Genomic DNA, 12,503 nt, shown 5'->3' with positions numbered 1-12,503 from the left:
AGAGGAGTAAAATTAAAAGTAGTAAAAAATGTAAATAGTAAAATAATGTACAGATACCACAAAAAACGACTTAAGTACTCTACACCCCTGGTGGTCATTAGTTGTGGTCCGGAGTTGTGTGGTTGTGGTCATTAGTTGTGTGGTTGTGGTCAGTAGCTGTGGTCAGTAGTTGTGGTCAGTAATTTTGTGGTTTTGCACAGTAGTTGTGATTGTGGTCATTCGTTTTGTGGTTCAGAAGTTGTGTAGACAGCAGTTGTGGTCAGTACTTGCGGTTGTGGTCAGTAGTTGTGGTCAGTAGTTGTGTGCTTCAGTAATTGTGATGAGTAGTTGTGGTCAGTAGTGGACACCATTTTTGGTCAGTAAAAAGTGGTCAAAGTAGCTAATTTGTGTCAAAAGTTGCAATGTTGCTTTACAGTTATTGGAAGATGGAAGTGATGATGTCACACTGGGGAGTTTTAGAATATTGAGGAAATCCCATGCAAGTGGATGGAGTGCAAAAAGGTAAAAAAGTTGTATGCAAGCAACCTAGTCTACACGTTTTAAAGTTTGAATGGCGTTTCCACCTTAAACGGTGTAAGAGTAGAAGTGTTCAAAATAATAATAATATGTCAGAAATAATTTTTACCATATTGAAGTTTACCACTATAAATCAGAAATAATTTGTGCAATTGTAGAGTGTGGCTGCTTTTGCAAGCCACACTAAAAAGTCCAAAGTACAGTATGCTGAATATTTAAACAGGGACTTTTGCTGTCACAAGTCCCATTAATAAGAGAATGTAATAAATCAAGAGTTGTGCTTTGCCTTCAGCAAGCGCACATCTAATAATAAGGGCGTTATTGTCACCATAACCTAACATAAGCATAAAATAAACGCCTGCAACTAGATTCCTTGCATACTGGTCTTGACAAGAAGAAAAACTGAGGTTTTCTTCTGCACTGTTCAACCAATCTAGTAAATGTTGAGGAGTTAAGATGAAGTGTGCCTTGTTAACGTCCTAAAACGAAAGTCCCTAACCCTGACCATACTGCTAATCTCATGCCTAACCTTAAATTAAGACCAAAAAGCTATAAAAAAAAAAACAATCATGAATTTTTACGATATTGCCAATTTTGACTTTATGGCTGTGGTTGTTTTCAGGGCAGAATTATAATGCTTTTTCACAATGATTTTATAACGGGAAACATGCATGGTGTGCGCCAAATGTATGAATCTCAATTTTGAGGTATGCAGTCTTTTCAGAAATGGCACATGCAGATATTTAATGTGACATTTAGGTAAAAGTTATAAATAGAAATTAGCCTTTAAAAAAACAAAAATATATTAAAAAAAAGTATTTTATTTTTTATTAACAACAAATCAATACAGGAAGAACATGTGGGAGCAAAAGTAAATATAAATGAGCCCCCAGTACTGTACATAGAAGCACCTGTATGACGTAATTCAACAGCATCGCGAGCCTTGAACTTTCGCGAATCGCACATGTGTGAAGCTAGCCACAATAAGGATTAGCCACAATAGAGGTATTTACAGTTTGCCTTCAAAATAAAAGTCGTCAATTGAATGATTGAAACAAAAAGTGGAATCATGCCTTATCTGGACTAGATAATGCTAAACAAGGTCGGAATGTTGTTATATAAATTCAACGACAGACAATCATTTGTTAATTTTACACCAAAAAGTTGAAATCCGTTGAAATCGCACTATGTAGTCTATGTATTAGACTTTAGAATTGCATTGGGGGCATACTTATATGCACTGTACAGTGTCCTCCTCCCAGAGCGCTAAGAACCTTGGCGTGATCCTGGACAACACCCGTGATCCTGGACAACACCCTGTCGTTCTCAACTAACATCAAGGCGGTGGCCCGTTCCTGTAGGTTCATGCTCTACTACAACATCCGCAGAGTACGACCCTGCCTCACACAGGAAGCGGCGCAGGTCCTAATCCAGGCACTTGTCATCTCCCGTCTGGATTACTGCAACTCGCTGTTGGCTGGGCTCCCTGCCTGTGCCATTAAACCCCTACAACTCATCCAGAACGCCGCAGCCCGTCTGGTGTTCAACCTTCCCAAGTTCTCTCACGTCACCCCGCTCCTCCGCTCTCTCCACTGGCTTCCAGTTGAAGATCGCATCCGCTACAAGACCATGGTGCTTGCCTACGGAGCTGTGAGGGGAACGGCACCTCAGTACCTTCAGGCTCTGATCAGGCCCTACACCCAAACAAGGGCACTGCGTTCATCCACCTCTGGCCTGCTCGCCTCCCTACCACTGAGGAAGTACAGTTCCCGCTCAGCCCAGTCAAAACTGTTCGCTGCTCTGGCACCCCAATGGTGGAACAAACTCCCTCACGACGCCAGGACAGCGGAGTCAATCACCACCTTCCGGAGACACCTGAAACCCCACCTCTTTAAGGAATACCTAGGATAGGATAAAGCAATCCTTCTGACCCCCCCCTTAAAAGATTTAGATGCACTATTGTAAAGTGGCTGTTCCACTGGATGTCATAAAGTGAATGCACCAATTTGTAAGTCGCTCTGGATAAGAGCTTCTGCTAAATGACGTAAATGTAAATGTAAATGTACAGCCTAACCTAAGGATTTTGCACCCATGAAATGGGTTATTAGCCTACTCAGTGACACTCGCAGAACACAACTGTGTAGAGTTTACACAAATATAAGCGTCTTAGCTCTTGTTGGAGGACTTTGACTGTGGGAAATCACCTTTCTAGTCAGTCTATTGTGTGTACAGTATTGGACATTCATATTGTACTGTACAGCCTAACCTATGGATTGTGCACACATGAAGCCTACTCGGGGACACCCACAGAACACAACTATGAAGAGCTTACACAAATATAAGCATCTTAGCTCTTATTAGGGAACTTTAATTGTGGGATATGCGTTCACTTTAAAGCCTATTGTGCGTATTAAACATTCATATTGGACTGTACAGCCTAAATATGAAACACCAGTGCGAAATGAGCCACATTAACTTATTATTATATTTTGTTGAATTTATATAACAACATTCTGACCTTGTTTAACATAGTCCAAATATGGCACGATTCCACTATTTGTTTTAGTTTGAATCACTTTCAATTGCGGATTTTTATTCTGAAGGCAAACGCCACTAATGGCGCTAATCCTTATTGTGGCTAGTTTCACACGGGTGTGAATCGCGACCAACCGAAACAGTACTCTGGAAGGCGACTTGCTACTGCCTCTTTAAGGAAAAATGGAAACATTTTAACAAACAATTATAGATAGATGGCTAAGTAGACAACTTCAATGTGGATTTACCGGAATTTTGTACGAACATTTACCGTGAATGTGGAGATAAATGGCGCTTATTTCTGTGGAATAAGGGGATATATGATAGAGCACGAGAGGGTGACTGGTTAGCATAGTTCTCGCTAGCTAAACATGGTGGCCAGTGAGCGAAAAGGGATCTAAAATATTTAAGAAAAGCTTCTTGTTGGATGGTGAGACAACCTTGGTGAGTGAGAGTAACCTTTCTACTCGTACTCCAAACCTTGGCTGGATTTGCAGGTTTCAAATACACTTTTCGGTTCATCTGAATATCCAGTAAGGAGTCGAGCTGTCCGGACACAATCCTTGGACAACCCGCTTGAAAAGTTATAATGAAGTTTGTTTCATGTTCTACAATGTATTGTACATAGACGAACAAATAAGCATTGAACAACGATGATTTCAAATGCGTGTTTGGGATTTATCTCGTGGAACATCACTCTCTCTCAATTCCAATGTGAGCATGGTTGTAATATTGTTAGCCTACTGCTGAGTTCAACGGCTACAAAATAACTAGTATTCTGTAAAGACATAATTTAAGCATCAGTGCTGGTAACATTGTTTCATTTAGGAAATTGTATCATATTGCTTCGTTGTGAAAACACCCACTATTTGGCAAACATTTTCTACTCGTACTCTGGGAACATTCACGGCGAGACGTGATGGACTATAACGTAATCCAACACACACACAGGCCAGAATTTGTGAATTGATGGAAACGAGTGATGGTTTTAACATTTGGGATTTTACGATACTTCATACAACAAAACGTGGATTACCTTCGATAGAATTTAGAGGACTTGCAGAGAATATTACATGGAGACTCGTCTGACATGCCAAGGAAGGAGTTACCACTACCAGAGGGTTGGGAAGAATCCCGGGATTTTGACGGGAAAGTCTACTACATCGACCACATCAACCACGCCACCAGTTGGATTGATCCAAGAGACAGGTATGGTATAACATTCCAGTGACTCTAAAAGCAAGCAGTTGAGTCTTGCTCATAGATTGGTGATATGCGCTATCAACAACCATCAGCATCCATCAAGTGCTCATAATCTAATGGTTCACTTGGCAATTAATGAATGGACTCAACTGCAATCTTTGAGTTTACATCACAATTTCTTAAGTGTCACACAATGTAACAAAGTAGGCTATAAATCTAGCCTGGGCAGCGGGGAGTGTGCGCTATGGAGCTGCACTATGGTCTTGGTTTAATGTGCCCAGCCGGTAATAAACAAGTGTCTCCCACGACCAATTCATACATTTTACATTTTTTTACATTTTAGTCATTTAGCAGACGCTCTTATCCAGAGCGACTTACAGTAGAGTGCATACATTTTATTACATTTTTTACATTTCATTACATTTTTTTTTTTTTTTACATACTGAGACAAGGATATCCCTACCGGCCAACCCCTCCCTAACCCGGACGACGCTATGCCAATTGTGCGTCGCCCCACGGACCTCCCGGTTGCGGCCGGCTGCGACAGAGCCTGGGCGCGAACCCAGAGACTGGTGGCACAGCTAGCACTGCGATGCAGTGCCCTAGACCACTGCGCCACCCGGGAGATACATACATAAAACATCCTCCGTTCAGGCTCTATAAGCATCGGTTTCCTCTAACTAGCTTTAATGGCATTTCGCGTATTGTCATAATAAAGCACAATTTTCCATCATCATGCTAGAGTGGCTAATGCTACTTCCTGATGTTGCCCCTCGCATGTAACAACCAGAAGTGGTCCGAAAATGGGGGCAAATGCTGTTTAATTACAGTATGTATACATTTCCCGTTTTTTTTTCTCGAATCGGCACGCCATTAAAGGTAATTGAGGAGACCGATGCATTTGCAGCCTGTATTTAGGATGTTTTATGTACGAACCGATCGCCGGAGGACAAGTGTATTATTACTGGTTTGGCACATTAAGCCCAGATGATAGTGGAGATCCATAGCGGCTGCCCAGGCTACTATAAATCAAGCCTAGGTGTTGATGGGGGAAAAAACATGAAGATTTTCCTCAGGAATGTGGCTCATGGTCAACGGGCATTCATTTGCATTCCTGTAATTAGAAATTAGCCCTCGAGGTTTGAGTTAGTTTCCCCCCTCGTAACATTTTAGTGTAATAGGCTTACAATATGTAGAAATGGGTCATGACAGCCAGGGTCTCATTTATACAGAAACTCACTGTCAACCATACTTTGGAACTAATTTCGTTTTACCAGTTACTTAAATCCACTCGGACTTTGACACAAAATCTCTTTTAATAGCTTAGTTCTGGAATTCTTGAGATTATGGGATTTTTTTATTCTCATTCAGCCATGGTTCTGGATAAGGATAGGTCTTCATATTATATTACAAGATTTTGAAAATAGGCTTTGTGTCAAAAGTTACACCTGTTTTCCTTGGTGGCTGTCATTGTTGCAGTCAGCACACAGAACCATAATTAAAAGCCAATAACATGACAGAAGCAAGGGCACAGATCTCCCCACCTCCCTGGTGAAATTCCTTGGTAGCAGCAAGACCAAGATGGCAGAACTTTGTAAACAAAGACCTCAACACACATTCCTAAAATGCAAGGCTGAGGAGGGCTGAGCACAGAGGCTGTAAAGACTGATTCATTTAAAATCCCTTTCACTGCTTGCCAATGTGCACAGGGTCAAAGTACAACATCACAACTTGGGAAAGAGTTGCGGTCAAAAGGAGAGGGGTTGAGCCAAGTGAGGAGCATAGACTGTCACTGTAAAGGGTCTGTCTTCTGTAAATCATATGCCTGTCTCCTAATATATAATATAGGCCATTTAGCAGACACTTTTATCCAAAGTGACAAGTCACACGTGCATACTTTTTACATATGGGAATTAAACCCACAACCTTGGCATCAATGGCGCCACACTCTACCAACTGTGCCATACAGGACCGTTTCTCCTATGCTGTTCACTGATCGGTTAGAGGGCACAGCAGAACATGAAGCCAGCCCAGAGTACTAAGTCTGAGATGAGACACAGCCATTCTCAAAGTATTGATCTGACTGAAATAACCATACCAGACTGGCCCAAAACTGTCATTGGACTTTTACATATCTTTCTACTGCTGTTCAGCACTAAGACATTTATTTTGCTGAGCAACAGCTGATGAAGAGTTAGTAGGAGGCCTACTGATGATAACAAATTCCTATTAGACTGGTCTGTCCAATTGGTGAAAAATGTGCTTTCACAAACACCTCTCACTGTGCAACCAAAGAATGTACCAGCCAAGTGTGATCAAAGTTCTATTATACATTCTACAGCTATTACAGGCCTATAAGATTTTCAAATACTACAAGATATCCCAAAGCTATTGTTGTATGGCAATCTGACCATGTAATCATGAAAACGTTTGCTCTTTGGTCCCCTTAGCCTATCAAACCTGAGTAATGTTCTCTTTTACACTCAAGAATGAAGCCTGTTAGGCTTAATGGAGATGGTAACTGGAGGACTCAGCCCAACATTCATACCATGCATACATGCATGCATCTCGTTGGCCCCTGCCCTGTCCGTATCTTTCTGGGTTGCATTCGCATACCTCAGCCAGACATATTGTTTATCCACCCTCATGGTGACGCACACACCCAGCGCATTCTGTCAGCTGAATGGAATGTTATCTCCCAGATACCAAGCTATTGCAGGAGGGGAGTTGAAGCAGCTCTACTTTATTGTTGGACCTTGAGCGCTATGAAATGTAGGTTGGAGTCTCATAAATTTCACTTGAGGAATTTATAGTGCATGAATGAAAGTCTGACTCATCATTCAGTTATGCTGCCACATGTTTGCACTCTGCCACACTCTTTGTCGCTTTGCATTAGAGCATTATCACCTGCTTTTGACTTTGTATGCAAACCTGCCTAGTGTTTTTTACACTGCCACTCGACTAACTAATAATGCTGCAGCTCACCTAGGGCCTCTTATCAACCATGCCTTATTAAAACTGTTTGCATACATGGAGATTCTCGGATTTGCGTGCACAACAAACTATTGGGATTTCAAACTGTCGCACGTAACATATACGCATGTTTTAATTGATAAATCAGTGCCATACAATATTTCTGCACTTGTGAACGAGCTTTACAACTCCACTTGGAAAATGCCCTGCATTCATGGTAACAAAAACTGATTAGAAGCACCTGCTGCTCATCAGTTGTTTACCTGTGTTGCCTACAAATACTGTGGATGTAAAATATTTGCACCTACACACTGAACAAGGCTGCAAAGCAGAAACGTCGGTGTACGCTATCCCTGATGCAGTGAAAATAATAATAAAAAATGAATAAAGCTTTATGTGACATTTTTGAGTGAGGACGCATTACAACTTTTTATTTATCTGAATTCATGGGTTTTACACACAAACCACACTACCGGGACAGTGCGATGGTCTCTTTTTTGATTATGGTAACAAACGCCCTCATTTACTGTATGATTTGGAGATGTTGGAACTGGACCGTGAGTTTCTAAAGCGCAGTGCCAAATTTGATCATATTTCTGTGGAGGTGTGTGCAGTATGTTTTTTCTTTTGCAGTGGCTTTTTAAAAACGAAAAATGCATATAGCGCGTGCCAAACACTTCTGCAAGATTGATTGTCTTGAATAATTTTGAAAGTAAATGTTGCATACAGCCCACACTGATATTCAAAAGATGAATTGTTGTTCAATATTTTGTTTATCAATACGTGCCTGTGTTTTATCTTCTGCCTTGGTATAGGCTCTGAGATTAAATAGGCTATTATGTCGCACTTTTGGCTATTGCACCGCAATACTGTAGCCTACCCATACTGTCATAGGCTACCGGTCTATTTACTTTCGAGCATGGTTGCCTATTGAATGCGTGATGGATAAATGTTAGCCTATTATTGTTGTTTAGCAGGAATAAACCAGTGATGTCAGAAAAGGGGAGACGTGCCCTGCAATATGATTGATTTGGGCCTATTTAATAAAAGTAAAATATTGTGTTCATCTTAGGTGACATGTTGCTATGCAATCTTCTCACCAACTGCAAATCTGTCTGTTTTATCATTAGGCCTACGTTTTAATGTTTTTGTTATTAGTCTACCATTATTATAATTCCTGTGTATCAAACACCCACATTTCCACAAAAATAACTATTTGCTTGCAATACAGTTGAGCAACCACTAGAAGTTTTGTGTATTCATGGTCTGAGATTTGCGTGGCGATGTGCACACTTTCCCGTCAAGTTCAAAATGGATAAATACCAACCTTTGCGGGAAAACTGGTGCAGACAAGGTTGTCTTTTTTTGTGCGCACGCACCTTTTGATAAAAGATGCCCCAGGAAATGCCAGACCCCCGTTCTTTGTTTGAAACACTTAACACAAAGCAGTCAGCCCAGGAGGACAAGTAGAGGCGGTTGAGATGAGGGGGGCACATCTGGGGGGGGGGGGGGGGACATCCAGGGGGTTTCAGACTGGTCCAGAGCCTTTCATCAGGGCACTGTGGACTTGGCATCTCTGAAGCAGCACTTCTCAGTATTAGTCTCTAAAGTCAGACTCTTATGGGTAGAATCCTCCACTACCGATGTGTAGCGCCCACCTGGGTGAAGCCACGACAGCTGCGATGGCACCAGAAAAGCACACCAAGTCAGTCGAATAGTCCACATTGAAGCTAACCGCTGGAGAAAACTTCAACGAGCCTGCCAACTCCAAACACCATCCCTTTACTTTGAGTCAAAACATAGCTGGTTTGTTTGCTAGCAAGTGAGCTAGCTAAGCTTCTTGATGACAGTGACGCATTAGTTAGGGGAAACCAACTAATGCTTGTATTTGTAAGCAACTCACACACACTGCCCATACAGTAGGCCTAGTAGTTTATGGGTTTACATAGATTCAACAGAATCTTGAAAAAACCCTATCCTCCAGGGGAGTGATTTCCTAAGGGTGGGTCGCGCCTGGTATTTCTTGTATCACACAGCTTATGGAAAAGGCTGCAAAGAAACAGGATTTGTTTTATCATGTGGTTCACAAAAGACAATTATAGAAGCCTTAAGGGGGTCACTCAATCACTACCCACATGAGTTATTGAAGACTCATCACTGTCTGAAGAGATTAGGAGATGTCTAGCCTGGTGTCCACTTCAGACAGACTGGAAGAGGTCTTGCATGCCAGTGAGTGGCTCACGCTAAGCTCTGGACCTATTTAAAGCCCTCTGATTGGTCTATTGAGACAGCAAGTCCGCGCTTTTCGGAGGGTGATGATGAATTCGGCCATCAGTTCCGAGTGATTAAGGGACTGGATTTGCAGGGGTGAGAGGACAGCGACAGTGGAATTAATCAAATAATGGGATGATGCGCACACAGTCACTCAAAGAACTTGGCACCAGCAGCCAGCTTTTCGGGAATTTTAGTTTTTTTTCTCCGCAAAGCCTTTTCCTCTGTGATACATTTAGAACAGGCCTTTTTCATTATTCATAAAGTAAAAAAGGAACCCGTTGGGTTTCACCCTGAGCAAAAGTCTCTGTGAGGATGGTAATATCTGCCGTCTGCAGAAAAGAGTTTGAGCAAAGGAATAGATCAAGACAAATTTTCCCACATGTAGCCTACGCCACTGATAACTGGCATAAGCTTATGTATTCTATCCTTCAGCCTAGGTTTATGTCATAGCTATGAGGGAAATTAGGATTAGGATAATTGTGAACCCAAGTGTGCCAAGTTAGATCAGCATGAAAAAGACAACAACCGAATATATCCAACCCAGCTAATGTACGAACTGAAAGGCTGATTCTTGGACGTTACTCGGCAAATAGCTCCCTTCCTTATTTCCATTGGCACTTTGCACATTGGTCGTGCTGGTAGAGTCTTTCTGAGGGGCCTTTTGTGTATGGTGGCCACTGAGGTCTCCTGGGTATCCTGAGCCTGGCTTGGTGTTGGAAAGCCTGGAGGGTTTGCCTCAGAAACCTCTAGGCAATTTGTTAAATGCCAGGTCCCAGCTTCCGGCTATTGTGCTTTGCAAACCCCACTCGAGGCGAATAGAGACCTATTCTAATTGGACCCCTTTTATTAGAGACACACACACATCGTGCAGTTCTGGTAGCCCTCAGTGACAACCAAATTATCTATCTTTGCATGGACCCTGGATGGCCCACTATCTTGTCATGGTCATCCTGATTTACTCTTGCTGTGACACCTCTAATTCTTACCATCAGTTGACTGTTGTTTCTTGTGTGTGATTTTCAGGCAGACTAAACCTCTGACATTTGCTGATTGCATTGGCGATGAGCTGCCAGTGGGTTGGGAGGAGGCCTACGACCCCAATGTCGGGGCCTACTATGTGGACCATAACACAAGTGAGTCCAATTCTCCATAACACTAACTTCTGTCACCCATATTCATCACACATTTGTGAAGAAACACATGGCCAGTCAAATCAAGATGCAAAATGTATTTCTCATTTTTTCTTGTTTCTTATGTTCTGTCTCTTTCCCCTCTACCACCATCAGAGAGCACTCAGCTGGAGGACCCGCGGGCCCAGTGGCAGCGGGAGCAGGAGGTCATGCTGCGGGATTACCTGGACGTGGCCAAGGACTCGCTGAGCGCCCAGAAAGAGATTTACCAGGTGAAGGAGCAGCGGCTTCGCCTGGCCCAGCAGGAGTACCGCCAGCTCAACGACGCCTGGAGGGACAAGTCCACCTCTCAGACCAGCTGTAAGGACAAGCCAGGGGGGCAGGTTTATGCGGTGGCAGAAGGAACAGGTGTGCAGGTAGCAACAGTGATGAGGATCAAATTGGGGCAGAGAAGCCAGGAAACTTGAAGGGCTGTACATAAACAGGGGGCAAGGAACCAAAGAGATTAGGCGGCAAAAGAGAAGAGAACTAGAGTGATTGGTAGTCTTTTATTACTCTTCTGAGTGACGCAACGCTTTTGACACTGGGGAGGTGCACATCAATTCGATCACAGGATTACAGCACATCATAGTTCACTCAAGTTGTCAGTAATTTACATTTTTGGGGAATTAAAGCTACTCCCTACTAATTTAACTTGACTCCATTCCTAAGAGGAATCCTCTGCCATTGCTCAGACTTGAAGGGGTGATTTACAGTATTTTGATAACACACAGGGGATTGATGAGAAGGGCCTTGAAGTTGAATAGCGCGATGTAGAGGATTAGATAACACCCTGGCTCTTATCTCCCACAGTGAATTCCAGATCGTCCTCCAGCAGTAAATATGACCCAGAAATCCTCAAAGCCGAGATAGTAACTTCCAAAAGTAGGGTAAGAAACCGTTCTTTTATTTATTTATTTTTTACACCATCTCTGTACTCCAACTATGGCCTGCTTTACTTGTGTTCAGTAATCATTAGGAATGGATGCGTATACCCATATGTGTCCTTAAGTCTCCTGCTTTGGCTTAATTCTCATCCCTAAGATTTGCAAACATTAGTGCATGAAAAAGGCTTAGTCCAATGGACTGTTGCTAAGTGACTGAGTGTCCAGCCTTTATCATTGTAAAGGAGGAATGTGTGTAAGTGACATCTTTGTCTGAGACCTCCACCCAGGGCTGGGTCCCAAATTGCACCTCATTCCCTATATAGTGTACTACTTTTGACCAGGGCCCTTATGGCTCTGGTCAAAAGTAGTTAACTACATAGGGTGCCATTTGGGACGAATCCCAGAGCTGCCGGTTGGCGTTGTGCAACATTATACAACGGGTGGGCTAATGCTGATTGGTTAAAAGCGCATTCTAGCCAGTGTCTATTCCACAAGTTACCACTAGCTAAATCTATGATGTTAAAATGCCTTTTTACTCTGTTCCATTTGACTGTGCAAACCACTGTCTCACCAGCCCAGGCTGGGAAGTTAACATGATTTCCACCATTAAAAAGCATATAAATGTTTTCTCTCATTTCTTTTAGACTAACATTTAGTTCTCAGCAGCGGAGATTTGTATAAACCTTACTGTCCGTCTCTCCGATATTTGCAACATTGTTTCAATATTCAAACTGTCCCATAGTAATGAACGTGTAGGGGTCGGGAAGAGAGTGGCAGGCATTGTTTCTCAGCCAGTCGAAATCATGAATCAGCTGGCATCATTTTTATGGATATATACAAATAAATATCAATTGAAAAAAGGTAAAACGTAACAAAGTGCAGCTAGTTTGCACTCTTTCCAGCTTCAGTTTGAAGTTATTGTGTCCTAACGAGAGAACATATTTTC

General features: G+C 42.4%; 1 protein-coding gene across 1 annotated transcript in view; it reads left to right on the top strand.

Moving 5' to 3' along the window:
* Window positions 1-3,169: 3,169 nt before the first annotated feature.
* The window catches only part of wwc1 (WW and C2 domain containing 1), a 50,100-nt gene continuing 40,766 nt past the window's right edge, over window positions 3,170-12,503 (top strand). The window contains exons 1-4 of the mRNA XM_055873801.1: window positions 3,170-4,260; window positions 10,525-10,634; window positions 10,788-10,991; window positions 11,484-11,560. Coding sequence (XP_055729776.1) covers window positions 4,142-4,260; window positions 10,525-10,634; window positions 10,788-10,991; window positions 11,484-11,560 — 510 coding nt within the window. The 5' untranslated portion in view covers window positions 3,170-4,141. The remainder of the gene's footprint in view (window positions 4,261-10,524; window positions 10,635-10,787; window positions 10,992-11,483; window positions 11,561-12,503) is intronic.

This window comes from Salvelinus fontinalis, chromosome 2, assembly GCF_029448725.1.
Source record: "Salvelinus fontinalis isolate EN_2023a chromosome 2, ASM2944872v1, whole genome shotgun sequence".
Taxonomy (NCBI): domain Eukaryota; kingdom Metazoa; phylum Chordata; class Actinopteri; order Salmoniformes; family Salmonidae; genus Salvelinus; species Salvelinus fontinalis.
This window is presented reverse-complemented; position numbering and strand designations above follow the sequence as displayed.